General features: G+C 49.9%; 2 protein-coding genes across 2 annotated transcripts in view; both read left to right on the forward strand.

The window, feature by feature from the left end:
- The window catches only part of LOC105945071 (myeloid cell surface antigen CD33-like), a 28249-nt gene extending 16837 nt beyond the window's left edge, over positions 1-11412 (forward strand). Inside the window, exons 2-6 of the mRNA XM_045134529.1 lie at positions 189-676; positions 853-1131; positions 8653-8758; positions 9077-9158; positions 10876-11412. Coding sequence (XP_044990464.1) covers positions 223-676; positions 853-1131; positions 8653-8758; positions 9077-9158; positions 10876-11046 — 1092 coding nt within the window. The 5' untranslated portion in view covers positions 189-222 and the 3' untranslated portion in view covers positions 11047-11412. The remainder of the gene's footprint in view (positions 1-188; positions 677-852; positions 1132-8652; positions 8759-9076; positions 9159-10875) is intronic.
- Positions 11413-18037: 6625 nt separating this feature from the next.
- LOC101614857 (sialic acid-binding Ig-like lectin 5) lies at positions 18038-23660 on the forward strand. Its single transcript, XM_045133365.1, has 9 exons — positions 18038-18157; positions 18219-18596; positions 18798-19076; positions 19284-19331; positions 21760-22011; positions 22093-22395; positions 22648-22744; positions 23046-23166; positions 23457-23660. Exons 1-9 carry the CDS (start codon positions 18040-18042, stop codon positions 23658-23660), a joined length of 1800 nt encoding a protein of 599 aa, XP_044989300.1. The 5' UTR covers positions 18038-18039.
- The last annotated feature ends 374 nt before the right edge of the window (positions 23661-24034 follow it).

Below are 24034 nucleotides of genomic sequence, written 5' to 3' on the forward strand. Positions count from 1 at the left end.
CATGCTTTCTGTCTTTGGCTCATGCTGGTCTCTGAGGTCCCTTGGGTCTCAGCCTGGGGGTTTGTCTCCACTCTCTGCAGAGGAGAAAGCAGTGGCTGCCTGGGCGTCTGAGGTTCCTCTTCCGTGAACCACTGAGGTTCCGTGCTCCTCCCTAGCAGGATGTTCCCTTTTTCTCTGCTCACATGTAGCAGCCTGGGAATCCCAGTGTGTCCCTCCACCATCATGTGGGTGCTACTACTGTCCCTGCTCTGGACTGGTAAGTGGACACGCCTCACATCCTGCAGTCCTCTTACCACTGCGTGCGAGGACAATGACGAGGATTACAAGCTGCAGGTAACTAGCTCCGTGACGGTGCAGGAGGGCCTGTGTGTCCTTGTGCCCTGTAAATTCTCTTACCCCTCCTTGGACAGCTGGTCTCAGTCTGTCGCTGGCTTCTGGTTCTGGAAAGAGGCCAACACAAGACATGAGCTTCCAGTGGCCACAAACAGCCCACATAAAGCTGTGCAGAAGATCACCCAAGGCAGATTCCACCTCCCCAGGGACCTGAGGAATAGCAACTGCTCCCTGGACATCCGAGATGCACGGAGGCGTGACAGTGGTTCTTATTTCTTTCGGGTGGAGAAAGGAAGAGTGAAATGGAATTACTGTGGGAGCCCAGTGACTGTGCAGGTGACAGGTAAGTCATGGGTACTACAGAGCCAGCCACAGGACAGGTCTGGGATGGGACCCCCCAAACTGGGAGGGGCTGGGGCTACAGTCTCAGAACTAAGTGGAGGGGCTAGACCAGAGCCTGGACTTCCCCAAGGTCGCATGTTGCTCTGTCCTGATCCTGTGTCCCCTTTTCCTCACCAGCCCTCAACCATACCCCCCACATCGACCTCCCACAGACTCTAGATCCTGGTCATCCCAGCAACCTGACCTGCTCAGTGCCCTGGGCCTGTGAGCGGGGGACACCCCCCATCTTCTCCTGGATGTCAGCTGCTCTCATCTCCACCGGCCCCAGGACCTCACTCTCCTCAATGCTGACCCTCACGCCCCGGCCCCAGGACCATGGCACCTACCTCACCTGTCAGGTGACCTTCCCTGGAGCTGGTGTGACTGTGGAGAGGACCATCCAGCTCAATGTCTCCTGTGAGTAAAGACAGGAGACCTGGTCCCTGAGGGTGTGAGGGTGGTTTTCTCAAGGTGACAGGGTGGTGATGCTGGAGAATCATGGTGGCTGAGTCCTTCAGACATGGCTTAGTAGAGGACACAGAATGACACAAACCCTGTCCTCTGGGATTCTGATTGCAGAGATGGTGCCATAGAGTGCTTCCTTAGCATACCCTGTACGCAGGTAAAGACAACATGCTCCTTTGTGCTGTCCATATACTCCAGAGAATCCCAATCTGTGTCTCCGTGGCCCAGCAGGAATGACCTCCATCCATGGGGCTGTTGCTGGGGACATGTCTGTACCAGCCTCACTCAAGCTGGGTGTTTGTTGGATTCAGATGTGAGAGGTTCATCCTGAGTGACTCATGAGGCCTCTTGACCTGGGGTTCTCTGATGGAGGGGGTGGCGGTAATGAGTCAGCAGGTTTCCCCTTGAGCATGTGTGCCGTTACTTCTCCTTCCAGCAACTTGGGAATTTTTTTTTTTTTTTTTTTGGTTTTTCAAGGCAGGTTCTCACTTTAGCCCAGGCTGACCTGGAATTCACTATGTAGTCTCAGGGTGGCCTCGAACTCACGGCGATCCTCCTACCTCTGCCTTCCGAGTGCTGGGATTAAAGACATGTGCCACCACACCCGGCTGGATTTTTTTTTAAAAAAAATAGCTGTCAGTGTTTAGCGCAGTTTAAGTTTGGAAGCAGTACACAGAGGTTAACCATGTACCTGGTAGTCTCCCATGTGCACAGCCTCCTGCGTGGTCACCACCCCAACCAGGTGTTCCATTGCCACATGTGATGGACCTTCTTGGTGTGTGACTGTCACGTGGCGTCTATAGGTCACATTAGCTTTCACCCTTGCTTTTGTATGTACTATGAGTTTGGCACATGTCTGATATGTTCCGTGACAGTGGCACACGGAGCACTCACACAGCCCTCACCATCTCTTTGGGGCAATTTGTTTTATTAACATATTTAAAAAATTTTTTTTAAAATATTTTGCGGGCTGGAGAGATGGCTTAGCAGTTAAGCGCTTGCCTGTGAAGCCTAAGGACCCCAGTTCGAGGCTCGGTTCCCCAGGTCCCACGTTAGCCAGATGCACAAGGGGGCGCACACATCTGGAGTTCGCTTGCAGAGGCTGGAAGCCCTGGCGTGCCCATTCTCCCTCTCTCCCTCTATCTGTCTTTCTCTCTGTGTCTGTCGCTCTCAAATAAATAAACAAAAAAAAATTTTTTTAAATATTTTGCTTTTATTTATTTATTTACTTGACAGAGAGAGAGAGAGAGAGAGAGAGAGAGAGAGAGAGAGAGAGAGAGAGAAAGAGAGAGAGAGAGAATGGGTGCTCCCGGGCTTCCAACCACTGCAAACAAACTCCAGACACATGTGCCCCCTTGTGCATCTGGCTTACATGGGTCCTGGGGAAGCGAACTTGGGTCCTTTGGCTTTGCAGGCAAACGCCTTAACTGCTAAGCCATCCCTCCAGCCCATGTTTAACTTTGTTATTAATTATGCACTTTACTGTATGAACAAATGACATGTTGGTCCCATTCCCTTTGTGTTGTCCTCTTAACCTCCACCCTCCCCCCCCCCCCCCTGCTCACATTCCACTTAAGACTGGCCTAGTGGGGTTATTGGGTTATTGGTATTCACCATGGGGTTATAAATGCCTCAGTCCATCTCTGTGAGAAGAGGCAGAGACAAGGATACTTCTTTCCACCGTTAGGCTTGGCAGGTGTGTTGTGTTATTGTCATATTTTTATTGCTAATCCTCCCGCTTTAGCCCTGACCTCTGCTCACCCATGAGCATTCCCCACCCTGTCCTGTTCCTATTTATAACAACATCTGGTCTCCATGGGACAAACAGCCCGGCAGGGCGGGGATGGGTTTCCTCAGCAGCAGAAACGAGATGCTGAGACATGGCCCTGCGTCTGGGTGCTGGCGTGCTTGGAACCACGGTGAGGCAGGACGAGCTTCTCTCTGCCGGGCTGGTTTCCAGCCCCTTCTGCAGGCACATAGGACCACAGTGACCAGGAGTGATGGATAGAGGAGGCCTGGAGATCCATTCCCTGGGAGGGAAGAGGACTTGGAGTCTGTGGGGTCCCGAGCACTCTGTCACTCTCACTGTCGCTAAGTGAATGTTTTTCATGTGCACCCAGAATTCATGGTCCTGCTAAGCACCCATTTGGGTGGGTGTGTGGGGTTCCTTTGCTCTACTGGGATAGGAATCATGTGTAGTGAAGGAGGTCTTCAAGGGCAGCCTGGAGCAGAAGCAGGAGCTAAGTGGCGCCCCCTAGTGTTACATTTCTCTTGCAGGCCCCGGGTACCAGGACCAGGTTTATAGTTGTCTTGGCCTAGGAGGTCAGGATTTCCCTGTCCTTGAGAGCAGCCAGCGTTGCAGCTCTTGGCCTGAGTTTGAGACCCTTGTCCTGTAAACTTCTGGGTCCTCACGGCCTCTTATCTTGCCTTTCTTTGCCTCTGTGTGTGGGGGGAACAGGGAAGGTGATGTGGTGCATGCGTGTGTGCGTACCCAGGTGGTGCTCCACGCATGTGCTCGCCTGTGGTAGGGTGTGTACGCCCACAAGGGCTGGAGTGGAAAATTGGGTGTTTCCCTCCATCACTCTTCTTCTTCTTTTTTTTTCGTTAATTTTTATTTATTTATTTGAGAGCAACAGTCAGAGAGAGAAAGAAGCAGATAGAGAAAGAAAGAATGGGCGCGCCAGGGCCTCTAGCCCCTGCAAACGAACTCCAGACGCGTGCGCCCCCTCGTGCATCTGGCTAACGTGGGACCTGAGGAATCGAGCCTCGAACCCGGATCCTTAGGCTTCACAGGGAAGCGCCTAACGGCTAAGCCATCTCTCCAGCCCTCCATCACTCTACTTAAGCTGGAGACTCTTACTGGTCCTGGATCGTGTCATTTTTTCACGAGCTCCAATGGGTCTCTGCTTCCCTATAGGACTCCAGTTACAGATGTGCATGGCCATGCCCAGCTGTTTATATGGGTCCTGGGGATTGAACCTGAGTGTCTCTAAGGACTCCTCGAGCCCTCATGCTTGCACAGGAAGTGTTCATGACTCCTGAGCCATTTCTCCAGCCCCTCTTACCCTTCTCTAGGCTCACCTCTACATCTCTCGCCACCTCTGCTTATTTGTTTTTGAAGCAGGGTCTCACTCTAGCCCAGGATGACCCTGAAATCACTGTGGAGCCCAGGCTGACCACAAACCCACAGCAGTCCCTCCTACCTCAGCATCTTGAGTGCTGAGATTGTAGACGTGAGCCACCACACCTGGCTTTCCAGCCGCCTCTCTACTTCTTCTGCCCGGCTTCCTGCTCCACTGCTTCTTTTCTGGACATCAGAAAGATGTCTGCCTTGTCCCTTCTACAACTCAGCCTTCCAGCTGCTCGGCTGTTGCTGTCACTGACCCTGCCATCCACTCATGTCCTCACAATGCTTTCTCCACACTGCTTCTTTGTCGGGTTCCCAGCACAGACTCCACTACTGACAGTGAGCAAGAGAAGACCAGCCAGTCCTTTATTGGACCTGGTGATGCACCACCAGGGCAGGCAACCCAGTGCCTGCCTCCCAGCCGACTCTGAAGAAAGCCCGAGCAGCTGTTTTCACAGCCTGAGAATGGACGTTTGGATAAGGCACAGCCATTTGTTTTGAACCAATCACAGCTATAGAGATTGGGTTTTGGACTAATCACAGCATTGGCTCTTAGCTGCAGCCACTCTGCCAGACCACAGGGGAGGTGCGCTTCCCTCCCTAGGCCAGGTGGCAATGGTCTATGGTCATCTGGAGTTCATCAGGGCTTATGGTAGTAGGCAACTGACTACACACTGCCCCAAATATCCCTGGCTGGAGTTGTGCCTTCAGGAGCCATAGCAATCAGCTGTGGTTTTTCTTGGCATGTCTGTGAAATGCTCTGGATGGCTGGTGCTGACGTGAGGATAGTCTGCCTAGGTAGCTGACAGAAAATTCGTTCACCCAAGGCCGTCCCAGTGTCAGGGGCCTGGGCTTCAGGACGATGGATAATCCCCTTACATTGCTTCTTCTCCCAGGAAAGGAAGAGATAGGAATGGTGGCATTTATTCATCTCCTATGCTGAGGTTTTAGGAGATAAGACAAAGGCCAGATTCTCCCTTGTGACATTTCTGGCCTGTAGTGAGGTGGAACGACCTACAACTTCCCCCATAGGCTCAAAGACATTCCTCATTTTTGCATTTGGGGCCCTGTCACCCCTAAGCTGCTCATATCTTAGTTGTGCTGCTATTGTACCATTAGGCACGTATTTCCTGGCATTTTGATACCACAGTCCACAGCTGAATTGGAAGATGTGCAGCCAAAGTGTATGGTGTCTTAAGCAATAGACATCTAGTTTGGGCATGGGAAAGATAGTAATGGCAACAGCCCATATGATTTATGGGTCCTCAGGGACTCCATAGCTGACAACTCTTAGAAAGGTGACCCACCTCTAACAAGGAGAAGGAGGGAGGGAGAGAAAAGAGAGAGAATGGCTGTGCCAGGGACTCTTGCCACCACAAATGAACTCAAGCGCAACTTTGCACATCTAGCTTTATATAGGTCCTGGGGAATTGAATCCAGGCTGGCAAGCCTTGCATAAAAGTGCCTTTAGCCATTCAGCCATCTCCCCCTGTCCAACAATCATAGCTTCATATACTAGGGAAGAGGTGTGTCTTTGGGGGGTGGACCTTTAGTCCAGCTCTACTAGGTGTACAGAGCCAGTTGGAGCTCTGGCTGTCCATGATTGCTGACTACTGGTGGTGTTTCTCGGCTATTTATCTATTGATGATGCTTCCCCTGTATTCTAGAAATCTAATATAAACCCTTTCCTCCCATAAGCTGTTTGTGGTCAGATATTTGTTCTAGCAATGAGAAAGTAACTGTGACTGTTGTAAGTCACACAATGATGAACATGGTAGTCCCTTCCTTCAGTCCTCAAAGGAAAAGAAAGTAGGCTGGAGAAATTGCTCAGTGGTTAAGGTGCTGGCCTGCAAAGCCTAACAACTGGGGTTTGATTCCCAAGTACCCACGTAAAGTCAGATGCACAGTGGTGCATGCATCCTTACGGTGGCTGGGGCCCTGGTGTAGCCATTCTCTCTCTGTCTCTTTTCTATCTCTCTCTGTTTGCAAATAAATTTAAAACAATTTTAAAGAATATTTTTTTTAAAAAAAAAGAAAGCAGGTCTATTTTGAATGTTGTCGCTAAATACTTAACAGAAACAACTGAAAGGAAGAAAAGTATATCTTGTCTCACATTTTCAGAGAGATTTCAGGCCATGACAATAGCAAAGGCAGGAAGAGTATGTAAAAGAAGTTTGTACCCAATCAGGAATCTGGGAGAGCAGGACCGCAATTGGGGTAGGTATGATTTGCAAAGGTCCCTGGTGTTTTACTTTCTCAAGCCAAGCTCCAGTGCTTAAAGGCTCTAACAACCTTCAGAATAATGCAGTGTTTGTCTTTCTGAGCCTGTGTAAACCTCATTTAGTATTGTTTCCCAAGTCCACCCATTTTCCTGCAAATTTTATTATTTCATGTTTCCTTACCATTGCATAGAATTCCATTGTGTGTGTGTATGTATGCATGTATGTGTGTGTATCACATCTTCATTAACTATTCATGGAATCTGGGCTGATTCCAATTCCTATTGTAAATAGGGCAGAGACAAGTATGGGTGAGCAAGTGTTTCTGTAGTAAACTACAGTCTCCGGGTAGAGGTGTTCAGGAGTGGTATAGCTAGATAAAATGATAGGTCTATTGTCAGCGTTTTGAGGAGGCTCCCTACTGATTTCCATAGTGGCTTTACAAGTTTGAACTCCTACCAGCAGTGGATGAGGTTTCCTTTTTCTCTGCAGTCATCTGTTGTTATTTGAGTCTTTAAAAATATATGTATAGGGCTGGAGAGATGGCTTAGCGGTTAAGCGCTGGCCTGTGAAGCCTAAGGACCCGGGTTCGAGGCTCGGTTCCCCAGGACCCATGTTAGCCAGATGCACAAGGGGGTGCACACATCTGGAGTTCATTTGTAGTGGCTGGAAGCCCTGGCACGCCCCTTCTCAATCTCTCTCTCTCTCTCTCTCTCTCTGTCTCTTTCTCTCTCTGTCACTCTCAAATAAATAAATAAAAAGTGAACAAAACAAAAATTAAAAAATATATATGTATATATTTTCTTATTTTAAAGAAAGCTAGAGAAACAGAGAATCAGCAGGCGAGGGCCTCAGCCACTGAAATTGAACTCTAGATGCTTGCGCCACCTAGTGGACATTGCGACCTTGCACTTGCCTCACCATGGTATGTCTGCTTTATGGCTTAGGAGTCAAGCATGGATCCTTAGGCTTCACAAGCTAGTGCCTTAACTGCGAAGCCATCTCTACAGCCCTGATTTTTTATTTTTTTATGCTTGCCATGCTGACTGGCATGAGATGGAATTTCAAAGTCATTTTTAAAAATATTTTTTATTTATTTATTTGAGAGAGAGGAAGAGAGAGAGAGAGAGAGAGAATATACACACCAAGGCCTCAAGCCACTGCAAACTCCAGTTGCGTGCGCCACCTTGTGCATCTGGCTTATGTGGGTCCTGGAGAGCCAAACCAGGATCCTTTGGCTTTGCAGGCAAATGCCTTAACCTCTAAGCCATCTCTCCAGCCCATCAAAGTCATTTTAATTTGCATTTCAATGATTGTTAAAGATGTTGAACAACTCTTTAGGTGTTTATTCACCATTTTCTTTCTTTGTGAACTCTGTTCATTTCCCTGCCCCCATTGTTTTTAGTGAGTTGTTTGACTTTTAAAATCACCTAATTTTTTCAGTCATATGTAAATTCTAGATAGTAACCCTCTGTCAAATGTATAGCTGGCAAAGATTTTCTCCCATTCAGTAGGTTGCCTATGGACTCTGTTGATGATTTACTTATCTGTACAATAGCTTTTTTTTTTTTTAACTTTTTTAAAGCCATTGAATTTGGCTTATGCTTTTCTTTTTTCTTTCTTTTTTATTTATTTATTTATTTATTTGAGAGCGACAAACACAGAGAGAAAGACAGGTAGAGGGAGAGAGAGAGAATGGGTGCACCAGGGCTTCCAGCCTCTGCAAACGAACTCCAGATGCGTGCGCCCCCTTGTGCATCTGGCTAACGTGGGACCTGGGGAACCGAGCCTCGAACCGGGGTCCTTAGGCTTCACAGGCAAGAGCTTAACCGCTAAGCCATCTCTCCAGCCCTACAATAGCTTTTTTAATTTCATCAGATCACTGTGCTTGTGTGTTTAACTAATTTCTTGAGCTACTGGGGTCTTATTCAGAAAGTCTTTCCCTACACTTAGATTTCAGAGTGTTCTCCTTGTTTTTTCTTCTAGTCATTTTAGAGTTTCAGTTCTTATAAATAAGTTTATTTATGAATAATAAATTAAAGTAAATAATAATTACATGATAATAATAAAATAAATTTAAAATAATTTTTTAAAAGGATTGGAGTTCACAGATGTCTCTTTCTTCAGCAGGAAACCTGGGGACAAAAGCAGTTTCAGGAGTGGTTCGGGGTGCCATAGGGGGCGCTGGTGTCGTAACCCTGCTCTCCATCTGTTTCTGCCTGGTCGTCTTCATGTGAGCTTCAGCCATGGGTCAGGAGTGGGCCAGGGCTGGAGCACGGGGACATGGACTTGGAGGGACCTGGAGAAGCATGAGGATCTTTTTCTAGAGAACAGGCTATGGGGTGTTGAGAACCCTAAGCTACAACTATCAGACATGTATGAGTCTGTCCCAAAGCACCTAGTCCAAATCACTGAGGAAGTGGGAACAAGAGGGGTCCCTGTGACAGTCCAATCATGAAGGCAGCTAGATGAGTGTTCCTGAGGCTTGTGTCATGGTCATGAAAATGACCCCGAGCAAATGAGGCTGAGAGACCCTTGTGTCTCCCACCAGAGTGAAGTCACACCGGAAGAAAACAGCCAGGATCAGAATGGGCACTAGCTACAGCTCCCCCGCCGTGCAGCCAGCCTCCCAGGTGAGTGACAGGAGCACCTGGGACCTAGTCTACCTTCAACACACCTCCCTGTGGTGGCCCATGGCAGTGACCCATTCATAACCCAGCTCTGAGCTTTTTACATGCCCCCTTGCTTTATGGTGTGTGTGTGTGTGTGTGTGTGTGTGTGTTATTTAGTCACAGCATGGCCTGTCAATCATGAGATGATTTCCCTTTAGAAAACAGTGTAAGAATCAGTGTCTTGGAGAAACAGGCACGCGGCATCACAGGAGGCCACAGAGCATCAGTGGTGGTGAAGGGAGTCATGGACAGAAGTCCTGACTGTGGTGACCATGTGAAGGACTAGATGAGACAGGGTGAGCAGGCTTGTCAGGCTAGGATTGTCCCTGTTTATAATTTCAACTGGTTCTGGGGTCGAGGCTATCTCTACTTACCTGGTACCTGGGACCTAAAGGTTTATGGGTCTGAAGGACAGTGCCCAGAGTGTAAGAGCTCCATTAAAAATGTGGTTGGGGGCTGGAGAGATGGCTTAGTGGTTAAGCCCTTGCCTGTGAAGCCTAAGGACCCCAGTTCGAGGCTTGATTCCCCAGGACCCACGTTAGCCAGATGCACAGGGGGGCACACGAGTCTGGAGTTCGTTAGCAGTGGCAGGAGGCCCTGGCCTGCCTATTCTCTGTCTCTCTCTGCCTCTTTCTCTTTCTGTCTGTCTCTCTCAAATAAATAAATGAACAAAATAAATTTTTTTGGTTTTTTTTTTTTTTTTTTTTGATTTTTCGAGGTAGGGTCTCACTCTAGCCCAGGCTGACCTGGAATTCACTATGGAGTCTCAGGGTGGCCTCGAACTCATGGCAATCTTCCTACCTCTGCCTCCCAAGTGCTGGGATTAAAGGCGTGCACCACCACACCCGGCTAACAAAAAAAAAATTTTAAATGTGGTTGTGTTTGAATTTGGATTAACTGTTCGTATAGGTGTACCCAGGCACCTCCTTTACTGTCCCTACAAACTATCTCTCCCTAAGAGAAGCAGTGTCTCCAGGATCATCAGGAGCCCAGATCAGGATAGCACAGGTGCAGTCAGCACCTTCCTCAGCACACTTCTCTTGCTCTGCGATCGCTGACCATTTCCACCAGTGTCCAATGCTGTGTCTCCAGGGTGCCCTGTGTGCCCGTCTGTGACAGGCACCTCAAACCTGTGACAAAGGCACTCCTAGGGTGTCCCGCTGCATGGCAATCCATGAGATGAAGGTGGGGTCTGAGGAACTTGCTGGTGTTCTGCCTCTCACTGACTCACCTGTATGGTGGCACACTTGAAAATCACATGCTGATGTAACAAGCTGGCTTCATCCACCTGAGCCATAGGGTTTGTCTCTGTACTCCTGCCTCCTATGGATCCAACACACAGAAAGTCTCAGAGAGACCTGGGTGGACTTCCTGATCAAGAGATGGGAGACTATGTGAAGGATCCGGCCTCCCCGAGGCTTAGCTTCCCTTTCGGTAAAATGACTACAGTCATAACAGTTTCCTCTAGGTCTCATGGGAGATCGGTATATCCGAGAAGCAGGAAATCAGTACATGAAGTGTTGGATAAATGACCAAATAATGCCTTCAGGAACATTCCACGGAAGAATGAGTGAATAATTACTCCATCAGAATGAAATTCATTTCATGAGTCCTGTTTACCTTATGGCAATCTCTGTCTCAGTGTCCTGTTATGACTCCTTCCTTCCTTTCTACACAGGGTCACAAGCTGGACTCTAAGCCTTACAGTCCCACTGAGCCCCCAAGGTCTTCAGAGGAAACCTCCACCATGGGGATGGAGCAGGACCTCCACTACGCCACCCTCAGTTTTCATAGCATGAGGCTTCAGGAGGACACCTCCACAGAGTACTCGGAGATCCGAACCCACTGAGGAGACCTCAGAAGTATTATTCTCATCCCAAAGACCCGTGTCCTCTGTGGACCTCACAGGCTGCTTCCGAAACTTTCCATCCCAGTAGGAAGTGTGTGACAGACAACTGTGTGTGTCTCCTCCTCTGTTGAAGTTCTATGATTTTGTAACCAGAGATTGGGAACCAAGTCTGTGTTCCTGTCTGTCTAATGGATGTTACTAGTCCTACTTCTCAAGGTAGTGGAGAGGACTCCTGGTGTAGGGAGAGGGTGGATGACTGGTTCCTCCCATGTGGGCATTTGGTCCACAAGCCCAGTGTGGTTATTCCAGACATGGTACCAACCCCCCTCCATCAGCCTCACCCCATGATTAAATCCCTACAGCAAACCCTTTTGTTCCTTAACTTTTCCTCCAGCATCTTCCCACTCTCCACTCCTAAGTCTTCCCTAATGGCATCTAACCTCTTCCTACTTGAATTTCCTGTCTCCTTTATGTCCAGCTACGATCCAGATCTCTTATTAGCATTGGGGGTTTTCTAAACTTCAGAGCTAACCACAGTAAAAATACTTCCACAGCTGTACATCCCAAAGAAGAATTTCAAAGCATTTCACCCTGACATTTACACGCTGTTTTGTAAATGATCAGATGGTGAATACTTCGGGCTCTGCAGCCTACGTGGTCTGCATTGCGACTACTCACCTCTGCTGCTGAAGCACACAGGCAGCCATGGTTGCCTGCAGGTGAGCCTGCGTGACTGCACTCCAGCAGGACTTAGCTTATAGACTGGTGCCCATGGGCTCCAGGCTACTAAGCTGTGCTCCAGGCTGCCCTTGCCTGCTCCTCATGGCTGTATCCTACCCCTGAACCTAAGCCATTCTCTGCATGGCATCCCTCCCTCCTGGGGTGTCCTCACTCCTCCTCTAAAAACACCCATGTCCATGTCCATTTGGGACAGAGACCTTCTCCTTACAAACGAGCTCAAAAGCAGGTGTCTGGGAGGAGGTGGTAGACAGCAACAGAAGCTGTCTTCTGGTCTTCTTCCTGAAAAACAGATTGAAATGATAAAAATCAGTGTTAGGAGAAACAGCCCCCAATTCCTTACCTTCATCCACATCATGAAGGGTGAGGGCATCATGTCAGCATTCATGATAACCACTGAGAAACCAAGTGGAAACATCTGGCATTGTGCCTGATGCTCATCCCCCCTCAGAAGAGGCAACTGAATCAGGCTTCCATTTTTTGATAATGGGAGGCTGGGAATAAGGATAGACCTTCCAGCCAAAACATTAAACAGTGACTGTTAGACTTGTGGTCTAAACAGATGGCCTCGGTCTATCTTTCCCTGCTGACCCCTCTAATACAACCATAAAGACATTGGAAACAGTGCAGGAAAGAGTCAAAAAGAATGCAAAGAAGTGGAGTAAAGATGGCTAGAAAGATTGGGACTCCAGGACTGAGGATAGATAGAATCAGAGCAGCTGTACCCCTCATTCCCTACCACCGACCGGATCCCCCATCTCTACCACTCACCAGATCACCAGATTCCCCACCTCTACCCAGAATCCACAGTGCTAGGCAGCTATATAGGCTCATGCCTTTCCTGGGTGGAAAAGGAGCTCCTCCAAGTAGCACCAGGGAGGTGTGACATCACCGGACAGGGACATCCATCAGAGCCAGGATTAAGTGACCACAAAGCATTGTCCTTCCCCCTCAGGCCCGAGACTCTACTGCCCAGGGTCACAGGGCTGGTGACATACCTGGAGAAAAAGGCACAGACACACTCTACTCCTGACTGTGTTTCTCCTTTGCCAACTTTGTGGGGCTGGTGTGAAACAGAATCCTTGCAGGAATAGAGCAGTGAGCCTAAAGCAGAGGCCTCAGGATGTACATCTCCATCCCTGAGGCTCTCCAGATAACCCTCAAGAGGGACAGTGCCTGAGGGCTGGGAGGTGGGGCCAGAGAGAAATGCTCTGCATAGCCTGCTCCCGGTGGGAGCTCATCTGGCCACACACATTCCTGCTCCCTAGGCCTGCCCACTCCCTGTCTATGCTCTCCTCTGTGGCCCAAGATCTTCAGGTTCGGGTCCTCCTGTTGACTGGGTAGCCCCCAAACTCCACTCTCGAGCCGTTTTCAGTACCAAAGTCAGTGATAACCGTCCCTGGAACTCTCAGGATTCAAATCTCTTTTGGTGGTTGGATCACCCTCGGTGATTGGCACTGTCTGGGTGATTGCCCCTTTTGGTGGTTGGCACTGTCTAGGTCGGACCCCAGCACTGAAGTGGGAGGATCCTATGATAAGGGGACTAGCCATTTAGCTTACTCAGAAATGTGGGAAGGGGAAAAACAAGCATGTAAGAAGGGAGTGGGCCTTCCTGAGAGGACATGTGAGGCAAAGAGGAGGGGGGTCTGGGGCCACAGACCAGCATGGGAGCCCAAGTGCGCCACGCGCAGTGTCTGTCCCTAGCATGCCTCTCCTAAGTCTTTCATTGAGGATACCATGGGTGTGTGGGTGCACTTATGGGGCACTAAGAGCCCCTTAAGGGTGTCTGGAAAGCTCATCTCAGGCTCCCAGATCTGTTTCTGTCCTGAGAGAACGTGTGTTTTGGTACTCTAGCTTTTGGTGCTCACACTCTAGGCTCCTCCTGGAAACCCCTGAGGTATCTTTCTGAAGACCAGTTTGCAGAGGAAAGGATTTCAGTGGGAGGGAGTTGAGGTCCTATGTATTAGCTTTGTAGGCTAGGGAGCTCATCTGAAGCCCAGCCTGAACCCCTTCTCCAGAAAAGGAGGGGGAGATGATGTTGAAGGCAGTTTCTTAAGACTTAAGACTTTCGATGACCCTAGATCAGGCAGCAAAAAGAACATGACTTTGGCCTAAAACCTTAGGGGTGGGGAGAGAAATGGCAGCTGACCAATGGCTGGATATCTGGGCACACCAGGACCTCTAGCCCACTGAAAGCTAACTCCAGATACATGTGCCACTTGGTGCATCTGGTTTTACATATTAGAGAATTGAACCTGGGTTATAAGATTTTACAGGCAAGTGCCTTAGTCACTGAGCTGTCTCTCCAGCCCAGTTGTTGACTTTGAATGCCACCCACATCATCATTGACCAAGACTGCTCGGTTGACTTGTTGGTAGACTGGTGACCTATCAACTGCACTTTTGGCTGACCAGGATACTGAACAGTGACAGACAGTGGATACTAAGCCAAGTAACATATGTGATGACACTATAACAGGATACTGAAGGGTGACAGGTTAAAGAGAGGACTGACAGGAAGATAGACTGACCAGGTGATGGCAGGTGACAAAATCAACAGATGACTGGGATTGACAGGATGACCAGGATATCAAGGGGGTCATGGAAAGATAATGGTAATGGGAAGATGAGAGGAAGAGCAGGTGATTTATGTGTGGCAGGGAGACCAGTTGATTGATAGGTGACAGCATGGGCAGATGACTGAGGGACTGCAATGAACAACTAAATGAGTGGAGACAGGATGAACACGTGACTGAGGGGTAATGTAATGAACATGTAACTGCATGGAGACAGGATGGACACGTGACTGAGTGATGGCAGGCTGACTGGGTAACTGGCTTGACAACATGGTTCCTGACTGCTGACCGAATGAAGAGCACCAGCTGATTACCACTGAGCCAGGCCCATGGTGAACTGACTAGCTTGCAAGCTTCATCTGACCATCATAAGCATGTGAAGTTGTCTTGTGCATGGTCCCAGAATGTGCCGGCTACACACCACCTGACTGAGAAAGGAGCCCCGTGTTACTGAAAATCAGGGTGTGCGGTCCCAATACCAGGCCTTCACAAGGTGATCTGGATATCCAGTCATGATCTGTCTGCCAGTGGGGAAGAGGGCAGAAAGCACAGGACATGACCTTGACCTACCCAAGGAGCTTTCTCCATTGCTCAGCTTCCACAAGCCAAGCAGCCAGCGCAGGGCCCTACACTGCAGGTAACCAGGGGCTTCTTATGACCACTACCCAGTCAGAGTGTCAGGTGGATGGAGGACATACCTTCGGAGCCCATGCACAGATAAAGAGCCAATCAGGAGCTGAAATTGCCTATGCTGGTCATTTTCTGCCCACTCCTCTTTCCTGCAGAAAGTCCAGTTGTGCTCTGTGACCTGGAAGACATTGCCTCTCCTTCAGCACCCTGTGGCTTCAGCCAGTCATCAATTGTGGGGCGAACCTTGGAAGCGTAGCTCTTGTGTTCTTCTCAGGGAGGCCTTTATGACAATGTTTTGAAACCACACCTCAAACTCCAATCCTGATCTGTCATTTCCTCTGGAGTAATCAAGCTCTTTTTATTCCTCACACTTTACCCATTACACACGTTCTGACCCATTGAACACTTTATAAACATATTTGCTTCTCAATTTTTTTAAATGTTTATATGTATTTATGTGAGAGAGAGAATGAAGCAGAGAGAGGGAAAGACAGGAAAAGAGAGAGAGAATGGGCATGTCAGGGCATCCAGCCACTGCAAACAAACTCCAGACACATGCACCATCTTGTGCACCTGGCTTACATGGTCCTGCACAATTGAACCTGGGTCCTTTGACGTTGCAGGAAAGCACCTTGACTGCTAAGCCATCTCTTCAGCCTATTTATTTATTTACTTATTTATTTCAGAGAGGAGAGAGAATGAGCATGCCAGGGCCTCCAGCCACTGCAAACAAGTTCCAGATGCATCACCACCTTGTGCATCTGGCTTACGTGGGTCCTGAGTAATTGAACCTTTAACCATTGAGCCACCTCCTCATCTCCTGGTCATTTCCCCTCCATTGCTCTTTCCTACAGACAGTCCAGTTTCCTTAGTGCTCTGTGACCTGAATGGCATTGCCTTCTACCTCATCTGTCCCATTGTCTTGCCAGATCCACATTCCCTCCCCTGGGCTCCTACAGTGAAGCTCTGAAGTCTCCAGGTGGTGACACCATCTCTGCCTCCTCTGACCCCACATGTGTCTCCGCAGAGTCTGTCCCACCTCAGCACAGTCCCTAGGAGATGCTGCTCTACAGATGGAAAAGTCCTGTCCTAGGGAAGAGAGAGCAAGTGTGTTGGGGCGACATAACCGCAGAGCAAGGCTGGGGCACAGGGGCAGCAGGATACTTGGTTTGGTGGCCCAACCCTTTTCTTCCCAGTCTCCTCCCGCACCCTGACTTCACAGATCCACTGACACTGAGTCGGCTTGGCCCTGTGCACTTCACTGTGACCAGGGCAGGGTGCCTGAGCAGCTTCCCTGTGGCAACACATGGCATCTTTAAGATGACCCCAGGTGCCAGTCTGCTCTGGCTATAGTGACAAAGTCCACAGGTTGGGCAGCTGAAACCTTGAGTTTGTGCTCTGACAGTTCTGAGGTAGAACTTAGCAGGACAGATTCCTTCCAGAGGCCTGCGTCCCTGGTCGGCAGGTGGCATCTTCTCCCGGTGTCCTCACATCGTGTGAAATGTCTGTGTCTCAATTTTCTCATTTCAAAAGCACACGACTTATATTGGATTAGGGCCACCTTAATGGCCTCATTTTAACTGAATACCCCTTTAAACGCACTGTATCCAGACACGGCCGCATTCTGAGGTGGGGTGTGGGATTGGCACTACAGCAGATGAACTTGAAGGTGGATCAGTGTGGTCCATGATGTCGGTCCCGGAATGTGACATCCAACTATGCACGGAGAGGGTTTGTCCCTTCCTCGGGCAGACAGAGGGTATTAGAGAATTCAGTCTACGCTGACAGCCTTTGCACCCTCACCTCCTTCCTGTGTGGCCTCAAATGAGGAAGATCCACAGAAGTGTGGACCACCAGGAGGTGGTGTAGGGGGCTTGGCTGAGAATGACCACTCAGGATGAGCGGGGATGCCACGGTAGCCACTGGTATGGTGGGGACGCACAGCTTGATAGTTATTCCAAAGTGCAGAGAACGCTGTCTTCCATCTACGCGTTGGATTCCCCTCAGATTTGAGGGTTGGGGACTGTGGTCCAGCCATGAGACAAATGAAGCTGAAACACAGAGGGACATGTGCCAGGACCACCTGCCACAAATTCTGATTCACCCCTCTCCACTTTCTGCTGCTGTTGCCCCACTCAAGGGGCTCTGGGGGCCTGCTCTGTGTGGTCCACACCAGGGATAGCTAGGGAAGAACAGGAAGGAGGTGAGAAAGCCATGTCCACATGAATCCATCTGACTCCTGGTCCTCCCTCTTCACTGACTTGTTCCTGAGAACTTTCTCTTACTTCACAGTCGGTGGCAGGGTTGCCACGTGTCCCTGCACTAACCTTTACTCACAGCTGCTGGAGTGACCTGGGCGTCCTCTGGCCCTGGAGAACTCAGTCTGTCTTCTGACTGCACTTCCCAGCGAAGAGGAGCTGTTCAGGATGTGTGTGTTGCATTCATTCACTTATCATTCATTCATTCCTCATTCATCCACTCCATCTTCGTGTTTTCTTCCTTATGCCTGCTCTGCCAGCCCTTTTTAAAAAATATTTTATTTTTTTAAATTTATTTGACAAAGAAAGAGGGAAAGGGGGAGAGAGAGAATGGGCACACCAGGGCCTCTAGCCACTGTAAATAAATTCCAGACGTGTGTGCCCCCTTATGCATCTGGCTAATGTGGGTCCTGGGAAATTGAACCTGGGTCCTTCGGCTTTGCAGGCAAATGTCTTCACCACTAAGCCATCCCTCCAGCCCTGCCAGCCCTTTTGTAATCCTGCCCTGCCAGCTGATCTAAAGCCACCAGTGGTCAATTGATGCCTACTTGCCGGTTGGGGACAGTGGGGTGGGAGGAAAAGACCAAAGACAAAGGGCCAGGAGCTGAGGGCAGGTCCTTCTTGCTGAGTGACAGCAAAGGACCATATGTGGAAAGTGGAAGTGGTTGCTTTCCCAGGGCCTTTATGGCTCTCACATAGCATGTGTGGGAAGTTCCTCCTCTGTGGTCACTGGCTCTCTGCCTCATCCCCAGGCTTTCGCTGGGGCTTTTTCTCCGTCCCGCAGCACCACCAATGACACTCACCTTCTCTTTCCTCTGCTCATTCCTTCCTTCTCTGCTCACTCCCAGGAGCCCAGGAACCTTCCTCGGGGTGATGCTGTGGCCACTGCTGTTGCCCCTGCCGTGGGCAGGTAAGTGGGCACAGGGAGGGGCTGGTGGGGCACGACCAATGTAACTCTTGTGTCCCTGCAGGGTCCTTGGCTCAGAATTCAGAGTACCAGCTGAAAGCACCCTCTTCAGTGGAGGTGGAGGAGGGTCTGTGTGTCCTTGTGTCATGCAGTGTCCACTTCCCCAGCTTTCCCTCCCCCACGGACTCTGTGTTTGGCTACTGGTTCCAGAATGGGGCCAATATAAATTCTGACTCTCCAGTGGCCACAAACAACCCCAATCGACAAGTAAAGGAGGCCACCCTGGGCCGATTCCAACTCACTGGGGACCCTCAGAACAGTAACTGTTCCCTGCTCATCAAAGATGCACGCCAGGGTGACACAGGAGCATACTTCTTCAGGGTGGAGAGAGGAAGTATGAAATACAGTTACTCAAAGAAGCCACTGGCTGTGAAGGTACTGGGTAAGCAATGAGGTTATGTGCATGGGTCCTGATGGCACCAACACCGTGATGAGGTGGGGATCCCCGGCTCCTAACCCTGGGGAGTGCTGTTGACCTGACAGCCTGGCTGGTGAGTGGAGATAGCTGGACTCACGCAGCATCTGCTTTGGAGTATAACCAGGGGCCCCAGCCATGACCGACTGTCTCCGTCTCATGCCTCAGCTTTGACAAAGACTCCTGACATCCAAGTCCCAGGGAACCTGAGTGCTGGCTATCGAAGCAACCTCACCTGCTCCGTGCCCTGGGCCTGTGAGCAAGGGAAGCCCCCTCTCTTCTCCTGGATGTCAGCTGACCTCACCCACATGGCCTCTAGGAACACCTACTTCTCAGAGCTGACCTTCACACCCCGACCCCAGGACCATGGCACCAACCTCACCTGCCGGGTGACTTTTCCTGGAGCTGGTGTGACCGTGGAGAAAACTGTCCAGCTAGACGTGTTGTGTGAGTGTCAGGTCAATATGTCTCAGACCCGGGGGCTGGGTGTTGGGGTTGTGTAATGGAGGAGTGGTGTGTTTGGCACTGAAAGACAGGAATGGGGAAGAAGTGGAGAGCACCCCAACCCTACTTCCTTGCTCTACATTTTCTGGGAGAAGCACCAGCAACCACTTCCTGCCCCTGAAAAGGACACAATCATGTCTCTTCATCCAGATGCTCCGGAGAAGCTGACCATCAAGGTGTACCGGGGACAACACACAGGTAGGGTGTAACATCTCCTCCCTGGAGTCGGGGGAGGGATTGTTCCCCTAAAGATAAACAGGCACCGCAGCTCAGGCAGGGGGAGGCTCTGGGTGTGGGGTGGTGATGTGGGGCATCCTCACTTACTTGTCACCCACACACTGCACTCTCCCGGAGGGGCCCATGGCCTTGGCATTGCTCAAGGTGCACTTATGAAAGTCCCCAGTGCCAAGGTTGTGTTTTAGTCCCCAACCTGCCCTCCTTCTCCTCAGAACCCGAATCTGACCTGCTTCACAGTTACTGCCCTTCTTGTGAGTGATTTTGTCAAAGAGCAAGCATGAAATGTGTCTTATTCTGCCTGAGCTTCCATAACGGAGAACCTGACTCCCAGTTCTGAAGGCTAGAAGTTCAGGGTGCTGACCCATCCCATGTCTGGTGAGGGCACCCTTCCTGGATTACAGATGGCCACCTCTCTAGTCCTTATACAACAGAGGCAGGCTACACAAGCAGTCAGGTGTCTTCATAGGATCTCAGAAATCCCACTTAGAGCCAGCCCTCTCACAACCTCAGATAATCTAATTATCCCTCCCCCACCAAGGCCCCATCTCCATCACATTGCAGGTTAAAGCTAACACAGGGACTTTAGGGGACTAGAAGTCCATTCCTAGAAAAACCCAGTGACTGCTTGAAACCTTCTGTTCTCTCATCTAGGCTGTCCTTGCATAGATAACCTATGCTTACACATTTAAACACACACACACACACACACACACACACACACACACACACACACACGCAAAGACACACACACACACCATTCTATACACATCACTTTGAAATTTTATCATGTTTTTATTTCCTTATTTATTTGTTGAAAATTGAGCCCAGGACTTTGTGCATGCGAAGCAAACACTCTCTCACTCAATTATGCTCCAGGCTCCCTTTTTATTTTTAAATACAGCTATTAGTTTGGGATGATCTTATACTTGTAGAAAAGCTGTGTAGTAGACATAAGATTTTCTTAGATCTGTTACCTAGGTTCCTCCATTGTTAAATTTTTACATCACTATGATACATTTGTCACAACCGAGAAAGTACAGTGATACAAGCCTGAATTAAACTTGTTTATTTCCCTCAAACTTGAAGCTCTTTCTGCATTCATATGGTGGAATCCTTCACACGTTATTAACGACTCATGGTTTTCCAATGATATGAGATTATAAGGTGTTTAACTGGTTCTGTCTGGGTAGAAAACTGGTGCATCTTGTCTTTTATTAAAACAAGTAACATTTAAGTGAATGACATAGGTGAAATTCTCTACATTTGTATGCATGCCTGCAAAAGTGACTTTTTAGAGAAGAAAGTTCTGAGACAAAAAGTCCGTTTATAATTTCCCCACACATATAGCCAAATGGTGCCACATGGAATTTATCTTAATTTATTCTCCCAGGAGCACTGTGTCTCTTTCCCTGTTAAGCACATCCACCCTGCTGACATCACTAGTGAATTCTCTGCCATTTTCACTCACATCATGATTTTGTCAAAATGATGGGTGTGCTTTATTATGTTTAAGACTCACTTGAGTTTCTTCATCCATTTCTTTTCTTTTTATTCTTTTTTTTTTTTTTTTTTTTTTGGTTTTTCAAGGTAGGGTCTCACTCTGGTCCAGGCTGACTTGGAATTAACTCTGTAGTCTCAGGGTGGCCTTGAACTCATGGCGATCCTCCTACCTCTGCCTCCTGAGTGCTGGGATTAAAGGCGTGCACCACCACGCCCGGCTTCTGTGACCATTTCTTATGTGACTTGAGGAAGTCCTTTGCATGTTAAGGAGGCCAGCTGTTTGTTAGCTGAAAGGATTTATTTCCATTGTGTGGATGGCTTTGGCTTGGCCTGTGGTGATTTTACTAGGCAACATCCTGCTCTAGGACTTGTCCAGTTGCACCAGAGCTGCTCTGACGGGTAGGCAAGTGGCATGTTTGCTGGCCACTCCTCTTGTTCTTCCCATTCTTCTTCAGCCTTTCTCTTCTGGGAAACACTCTTTGTCCTGAAGTCTCACTGGGTTTTGTGGACAGCTTCAACCACTAAATCTGTCATGGTGCTCTGTGACATCTGCATTAGGGTACCATGCCCCCTAGACTCTGAGCCCTTCAGACACAAATAAAGTAGACAGGCCTCAGTGCACTGTGTTGAGGACTGAATGGCACAATATTCAGGGCAAATGGGGATCTGAGTTGGCACAGATGACCAAAACTGGAGGAGAGAGACCAAAGGCAGGCCCAAAGGGAGTCGCAGGGGCTTCTGGGAGATTGTGCCTTGGCCCCTCTCTATTCCCCCTGAAGCCGAATGCACAATCTGATAGCGCAAGAAAAGACTGACCTATGTGATAGGAGGAGGAGAACAGCATGGAGCTCCATGGGGGCCTGAGCTCCCCTTCTCTCTCCTTCCTCAGAACCTGAGGTGCTGCATAGCAACTCATCTCTGCAGGTTCAAGAGGGTGAATCCTTGCTCCTGGACTGTGTGGCTGACAGCAACCCCCAGGCCAAAGTGAGCTGGGAGAAACCGGAGCTGAAGTCCAACCAAAGCTCCACTCACCAGGTGCTGCAGCTTCCTCAGGTGACATTAGAGGACCAAGGAAAATATATCTGCCGAGCTCTGTACGTGCTGAGCGCTGTAGAAATCTCCGTAAGCCTCATCATGAGGAGTGAGTAGGAGGATGCCAGGGGCAGGACCCTGCGGGCCCAGCCCAGAAGAGCCCCTCTGACCCTTCTCTTTGCTCCGCCAGATCCTCTAGAGCTGCTGGGACCCTCCTGCTCCTGGGAGGCCGAGGGTCTGCTCTGCAGCTGCTCCTCCCGAGCCCAGCCGGCCCCCTCCCTGCGCTGGCGGCTGGGGGCGGGGCTGCTGGAGGGGAACAGCAGCAACGCCTCTTTCAAGGTCACCTCCATCTCCATGGGACCCTTGGCTAACAGCACCCTGAAACTCCACGGACGGCTCAATTCTAGCCTCAGGCTCAGCTGTGAGGCCTTGAACGACCACGAGGCCCAGAGAGCCATCATCCTGCTGCTGCTGCATCAGGACGTCGTGAAAGGCACGGAGTGGCTGGATCAAACAGGACACTGGGAGGGGGGGGACAAAGGGGTGGCCCAGCACGCAGTGCAGCTACAGAGCTGCGGGTTCCTTTTCCTTTGACGAGGAAGGGGAAGTTGGGGGCACACCAGAAGGTGGGGAGAAAGACCCCAGTCAAGGACAGAAGTAAGCATTCTCATGGTCATGGAATGTAGGATGCTCAGCCCTAGGCTCAGGAAGACTGCCCATCACCTCAAATCTCTTTCGTCACCAGGGAAACCGGGGACCGAGACAGGAATGGTTCAGGGGGCCATCTTGGGAGCTGGTATCACAGCCCTGCTTGCTGTCTGCCCCTTCCTCATTGTCGTCATGTGAGTGCTGGCCTCATTTGGGTGCAGGCTTCGTGGAGTAGTGGTGGTGGCGGGAGTAAGTCAAAGAATTCCCCAACTCCCAGAGAGCCTCCTGGCGCTAGGTGATGAAGCCCAGGTGGATGTGGTTAGCTGGTGCCGTGCCACCTAGGGCAGATGTCAATTCCGTTCCCCTCATGAGGTTCCAGTCATCCAGGAAAAGGGGAGCCATCTGGCCAGACAAGGGTCTCTGATCTTGCAGTCAGCCTTTTGGGGCTCCCAACAGCCACCCCGCTCAGATGAAAAGTCCCGCTCTCTCTCCCAGAGTGAGAACCTACAGAACCAAATCAGCGGAAAAAGCAGCGAGCAGGGAGGAGACATGTCCTGCCAAGAGCATTGTCTCCCGGATGCTTCCCCCCAGTGTCTACGTGAGACGCTGCAGCCGGGTAAGCCAGGGCAGCTTAGCAGGTCAAACGGAACTCTTATTCTCCCCAGATGTCTTCCCGCCCTGCCCAGCTTCCCTCCCGCAGCCATAGGTGAGGTGCCTGGGAGTTTCCCTCTCCTCCCTCCACCAAAGCTTCTCTCAGAGTAGCTGCTTCCTGTTGAGCCCTCATGCCTTCTCTCCTGGGCCTCTGCACTGGTCAGACCACCCAGAATAGCTCTCAGAAAGGGTCTCAAATTTCTTTGATGGTCTTTGCCACTGTTCTCAAAGGCCCTTCTCTCTTGCTTGTGTCAGGGTGATCTCAATGCATCCAGGTTACCCAGCCCTGAAAACCATTCTTCCCTGGACACAGCCACAACCACAGCCACAGACACTCCAGGGCAGGAGCCAGAGCTCCATTATGCCTCCCTCAGTTTCCAAGGGCTGAAGCCCAGGCAGCCTCTGGACCCTGAGCACGCCCAGTGCGAGTACTCAGAGATCAAGATCCACAAGCTATGACGTCCCTCCCCACAAGCCGTAGCACCAGCTGGAGCCCCAAGCAGGGAACCTGAGGAAGGCAGATTCTTGAAGTCAAAGACCCTCCAAGCCAAAGGCTCTAAAGGGGAAAATGGAGTTCCTTGAGGCCATGATGTTCACAGACTCCTGGGTTCAAATCCAAACTATGTTAGCTTTTGCCAATCACTTTGCCTCTCTGTGCCTTCACTTGCCCTTCTGTAAAATGGGATGACAGTCATAAGGTACATCAATGAAGAAAATATACAACCTGTGTTGTCGGTCATCTTGTTACATGTGTGACTTAATCATATTCAATTCGACGTGGTGGAGGGACATGGTATCTTTTGACTCTTATTACTTCTAGTTTACTTGAATAT

The sequence above is a fragment of the Jaculus jaculus genome, chromosome 14, assembly GCF_020740685.1.
Source record: "Jaculus jaculus isolate mJacJac1 chromosome 14, mJacJac1.mat.Y.cur, whole genome shotgun sequence".
NCBI lineage: Eukaryota > Metazoa > Chordata > Mammalia > Rodentia > Dipodidae > Jaculus > Jaculus jaculus.

Excerpts from the sequence above, each read along its gene's own strand:
- LOC101614857 (XM_045133365.1), top strand. The coding sequence starts at position 18,040 with ATGACACTCACCTTCTCTTTCCTCTGCTCATTCCTTCCTTCTCTGCTC. Across the intron at positions 22,012-22,092 it reads CGTAAGCCTCATCATGAGGA|ATCCTCTAGAGCTGCTGGGA; the intron begins GTGAGTAGGAGG and ends TTGCTCCGCCAG. Across the intron at positions 22,396-22,647 it reads GCATCAGGACGTCGTGAAAG|GGAAACCGGGGACCGAGACA; the intron begins GCACGGAGTGGC and ends TTTCGTCACCAG.